General features: G+C 38.3%; 1 protein-coding gene across 1 annotated transcript in view; it reads left to right on the forward strand.

Moving 5' to 3' along the window:
• LOC118736751 (protein Skeletor, isoforms B/C) overlaps nucleotides 1-1,334 on the forward strand; it is a gene marked incomplete in the record, with an annotated part of 84,235 nt that extends 82,901 nt beyond the window's left edge. Inside the window, 1 exon segment of the mRNA XM_036466767.1 lies at nucleotides 1-1,334. Coding sequence (XP_036322660.1) covers nucleotides 1-1,180 — 1,180 coding nt within the window.
• Between the last annotated feature and the right edge of the window lie 4,528 nt (nucleotides 1,335-5,862).

Consider the following 5,862-nt stretch of genomic DNA (forward strand, 5'->3'; position numbering starts at 1 on the left):
TGGAAGTGAAGATAAGAATAATATTTTTCAATCGCTTTCGCTACCAAATCAAGTGCTTGAGAAGTCCGATCCACTTTCTGTACCGACAAACATCTTTAAGAAAAATGTGGATACACAAGATGTCAAAGAGAACCCTTCTTCGCTAGATATTGCCACTATGAAGCCTGCCATCAATAATGGTTTCAAACCTGATTCGGTGGTCGTGGAAAGTGGCTTTCGACCAATTTTGCGCAAAGACGGCGGCTCGAAACTACCCAACATAGATCAAGTGGCACATCGGCGTGAGGATCCAGGATTAGAGATTGATGAGGTAATGGAAACAGACACACTTTTTCTAACAGCCCAAAAAGATACACAAACTCAAAATTTCGAACCAATGTTTATCCCGTCGCCACTAGATAGCACTAATGTTACTGTAATAATACGAAATGTTGGCTCGTCTTCGTCTAGTCCACAATTAAAGGTGCTTGATGCAAAGATCATAGAAAATATGCCCGCAGTTGCCAAGCTTCGCAACGCGACAATAGAGGAGATTTTGTTAGAACTAAGAGAAGACGAGCGTTTGGATGACAATGTTACAAGTAAACTAGATGAAAATGTTACGAATTTACCCGCAAATGAAATTGCCAAACCGGAGGAAGCTTATTCTAGTGAACAACAGAACAAAAATACATCCGAATTGTACGTGTTGGATAGTCTGTCCGAAATGGAGGCTATCGATGAAGAAGATGACCGCGAAGCTCAGGCGGCAGAACGAATAGATACATACTACCTACCACCAGATAACCGCAAAATACCACATGCCAGCTTACCGAGCGGTGCAGTTGTTACATTTGATGGTAAATCTATTGTAGACGGCAATTTAGTTTTGCCACCCAAATTGGAGGCACTAGAAGAGCCCAGTTCACACCGCCAAGCACACGGTCTCTCCCAAATTGAACAGCTCATACGAAGTACACCCCAAGTTAGACCATTTCGAGGGGAAATACCACAACCCGTGGCTGAGTTTCTCTCGAACGAACGTTCAAGAAATAGAGCCTCCGGCACCGGCTCTGGTGGTATAGTCGGTGGTACAGGGTCTGGAATTGGCGGTCCATACTTGCCTTCGACCTCACTTTCACCGCCTCGAGTGCACTCAACCAAACTGCAAAAATTAGACGAATCGGCTTTTCGGCACTAGCTTTACTACAAAGGTGAATGGAGATATTTACGTACACATGTACACACATAGGTACCATAGAAGCGTCCTTTAATATTACTATTGATAAAATTAAATAAAATTGAAGAAATTTCTTAGCGTAAATAAAATGAGGCAAAATACTCTAAAAGCTAAAAGCTATGTATACACATAATTGTTGTTTTTTTTTCATAAATTCTGCAGTTTACTAAAGCTCGCAATACATTTCCATGCGAGCGTGAGCATGAGCGTTCACAAACCTAGCAAAAAATTATATAAGCAGTTGTAAGAAATAATGAATAAGCTTGCGGCGCTTGGGGAGGTCTTTCCCAATTCTGACGAAGCCGGTGGTATTACTCAACGACATTTTACACAGCCGTATCAGTTTGGCGGGGACGCCAAATTCAGGCATAGCGACGTATAGGCAACTCCTTTTGGTGCTGTCGAAAGCGGTTTTAAAGTCGACAAATAGGTCGATCCTTATATCTCGAGTCTTTTCCAAGATTTGGCGTATTGTGAACACCTGGTCTATGGTGGATTTTCCAGGTCTAAAGCCACACTGATAAGGTCCGATCAGTTCATTGTCGGTGGGCTTCAATCCTTGACACAATACGCTCCATAAGACCTTGTAACCTATGCTTAGTAGGCTAATCCCGCGGTAGTTACCGCGAATTCCGGGGTCGCCTTTCTTGTGGATTGTGCAGAGCACACTTAAGTTCCAGTTGTCGGGCATGCGTTCATCTGACCATATTCTGCATAAGAGTTGATGCATGCACCTTATCAACTGCTCACCACCGCACTTGAATAGCTCAGCTGGCAGGCTGTCATCTCCAGCAGCTTAGTTGTTTTTCAGCCGCGTTATTGCTATTCGCACCTCGTCATAGTCAGGTGGTGGAACATCGACTCCTTCGTCATCGGCTGGGGCTCGGGTTTTTCTTCTCCACAACTTTCCGCGCTGCTACTATTCAGTAGGTTGGAAAAGTGTTCCCTTCATAATTTAAGTACGTTCTGAACATCGGTAACTAGGTCTCAATGGTTGTTCTTACAGGAGTATGCCCTGGTCTTGAAACCTTCCGTGTGTCGCCTAATTCTCTGGTAAAATTTTCGTGCATTCTTCCTGTCGGCCAGCATTTCAGGCTCTTCGCAGCAAATACGTCTCGCTTCCCTCTTCAGTTCCCTATAGCGGTCCCACATGGCGCGCGTTGGCACTGTAGGCGGCACCTTTTTTCTGCAGCTTCACGACACTTTGATATATTAACTATTGCAATAGGTGAAGTAATAAGGAAGTTATTAGTCAAACTAAAAACTTCACGTTCACACTCGCATTGAACTGTATACCAAGCTTAAGATCGGTGTTACGCAAAAATTTTATTTTGGAAGCTGCGTGAAATTGTTATTGAAGTAACCCCGGAGAGAGCGAGTTTGGCTAGTGTCACGGTTTAGAGAAAATTTACTTTGAAATTTAAGTTCGGATTTGAGACGTTATTAGCTTTTATTACCCATATTTTTAAAATAAATAGCGTAAATCTTTATCAGGAAATTAGCAAATGCCTGGCTTGATTCGCGACACCTGATAAGAACTTTTGCCTTGACCAATACAAAAATAGTGTTGAAATGTAAAAATTATTAGTTTAGGTTGAAGGGACTAAAGAACAAAACCTTTCTTACTCATAGGTCAAGAATAATAGCGCCGAGATAACACATGGTATATGTACATTAGGGTGGTCCAAAACAAGTAAGTCAGAATTTTAATGCTCTCAGCCCCTAGGATTATTCTATAACAAAAAAAATATACCCCTTTTTTTATTTTGAAATTAAAAAATATTTCGAGGTCGCTCAAAGCGCTAAAAATTTTCCATGTATTTTATATGTGGAAAAAATAACTTTTTGTAGAAATGGTATCTAATACTAAATCTACCTTTTTCGATCAGAAAACTGTTGTTCTCTTCAGGAGACTCCCAATAACAATGCCCAATTGTTTATTAAACCATTGTTTAATACCAAATTTCCCCATTGCATTTTCTGACCTTTTCTGGGGGGTTTGGCGGACCCATAAAATATAGTTACTATAAAAAAATGGTTAGATAAATAATTGGGTAATACTTTGGGAATCTTCCGAAGAGGAACAGAGTTTTGCCGATCGAAAAATATAGATTTTCAAGAATTCCATACCATTTCTACGAAAAGTGATCTTTTCCCCATATAAAATACATGGAAAACTTTGAGCGCTTTGAGCGACCTCTAAATATATTTTGATTTCAAAATAAAAAATAGGGGTATATTTTTTTCGGTATAGAACAATCCTACGGGGTGAGAGCATAAAAATTCCCACTTTACTTTTCCACATGTATTTTTAGAACACCCTAATGTACATACATACTAATCGCCTTTGATGCTTTGAGCTCTTATTTTCAGCTGTGAGCAAGTATTTTAAGGTTTGCCGCGTTTGTTTGTGCGTTCTATAATCCTGCTGTTCCACAGCCTTGATATTCCTATCGTGTTCTTTCTAATTCATCACACTTCTTCTTGATATACCGATGACCCTTTGATGTGCCTAGGATATCTGTGGCGCTTAAACAATTTTGCGCTTCTTTGATGGCATACTTAAAGGATAGGGCTTTATTAAGTCGTCTAAAAAGTAAATTTGTAGAGGGGTATCCAAATATCTTGAGTCCTGCGTCGTCTATGTTTTGGGTCCATTTTTTGCAGAAGCACTTTTTATCATAGTTAATATTCGTTAATCCGCTCGTACGATAAAGACGGATTCTTTAAATATCTACACTCCAGTGCCATCTGTCGGCACCATTTTTTGCAAAAGTATATCTGATAGTGTCCGACCGAAGCATCGGCCTGGCTTCGGTATTCGGCCTATTCGGCTGGCTTTTATCTTCGCCTTCGGCTTTCGGCTGAAAATGCCGAACAATTTGGCAATTAATTAATTTTACGACAGTTGTTGAAATTTTATTGTTGTTTCACATCTTTACCCCGTAGAAAATCTGACTAGCTCAGAACTACTACACCGACAGTACTACCTCCAGGTCGATACCCAAGCAATGATTCCAACTGTCCAGTTTTGTACGGCGATGTCATTGGCAATTGTCGCCCAGTGCATTACTTTGCAACTAGATTTTAACCGGTTCCTCCGTGGTAGACAGTTTTTTTTATAAGAAATTTTACATTATTATTTTGATGTTACGTCTAATGAAATTCAAGTGTGGGACCACCTACAAAAGAACATGTAAACAAATAAGCAAATACATATGTAATGTTAAATAAAATAAATTTAAAAAATATAAAAATATCGGGGAATGGACAATTTTTTGGGTGAATCGGGGTAATGAACTGGTTTTTTGTAAGGAATTAGGTGTGACTAATTTTTTTTATATTTTGCTTAAATAATTTCATAATGAGTTAAAAAAAAATGCATAAGAAATACAACTGCAACTAAAAGTACTGATTTTGCAACCCTGCCGTTTAATTTTTTTTAATTTTCTTTGTCGCATTTGCTTTCCTATATAGTGAATACAGTGAAAGCTCCGATAAGCGGACACCGATGGTCACCTACTTTTTGCCCGCCTATGGGAGATGTCCGGTTATGGGAATTTCGTAAAAAATAATCGTAAAGTTCAAATTTAAAAAATGTATGTTGCGGGGACTTAAATGAAATAATACTTATCTTTGAATCGATAAAAACAGAATGAATGGTAATTACATTGAAATTTATGGCGTTCTATTTTCTACCGATTAATCTCATTGCCCACCTCGCTCAAGCAGTAAGAAGAGGGCAATGAAAAGGCAAAATTTTTTTTAGAAAAGAGAACATCTTTGGATTTGGACGTAAGTTTGTATGTTCTTGTGTGCAAGAGTAAGAGTAAAAAACAAACATTCACTGCTTATTAGAGCTTTGCGCCCGCTTATGGGAGATTTTTTTTTTCATAACTAGACAAGTTTGAGTGTCCGCGTCCGGTTATCGGAAAGTCCGTGTATGGGAGAGCATTTTGTACGGAAAAAAACCAAAAATTGTGCGTTCCCAAGAATGTGTCCGCTTATAGGAGATGTCCGATTATTAGAGCGTCCGCCTATCAGAGCTTTCACTGTAAAACTATTTCTTTTTATATGGAACAAAACCACAACCAACTCCAAACAAAATTATAAAAGGAACATTTTTAGCCACTTGCCGCATTATTATACTAGAACTGAGTGTGCTACAATACTGCATACCCAAAACTTTCTAGGGAATCGAATTAAAAAAGCTCGAAATTTATACGAGAGCTTGTTGATTTTTTTTTTAATGTTGCATAAAGTTTGAAATTTGAATTAAGTATATTTTTTTTTAAATAACTCCAATTTGAAAACAAAAAAATAATAATTTTGAAAATTTGTCAAAATTTGCTGCGACTAAAATTTTTTCGACTCTGTATGTGTGTAAGTATTATATGTATGTACATTTTTTGTTCTTTATTTGTTACCTGACTTTACAAAAGTTTGGTTTGACTTATGAGTACATAGATAAATTACATTTTGAAATAAAATAAACAGAAAGACCAGCAATATATCAAAACACAAATTTTTTTTACAAAATTTCGGGCGAAATCGGGTAATTTCCTAGTTGAGATCAGGGAATTCTCAAAAATGAGCTGGCTACCCTGGTTGACTCTCTGTTTGTTTTCACCACACATTTTTGG

The sequence above is a fragment of the Rhagoletis pomonella genome, unplaced genomic scaffold (assembly GCF_013731165.1).
Source record: "Rhagoletis pomonella isolate Grant_MI unplaced genomic scaffold, Rhpom_1.0 Rhpom_scaffold_00004, whole genome shotgun sequence".
NCBI lineage: Eukaryota > Metazoa > Arthropoda > Insecta > Diptera > Tephritidae > Rhagoletis > Rhagoletis pomonella.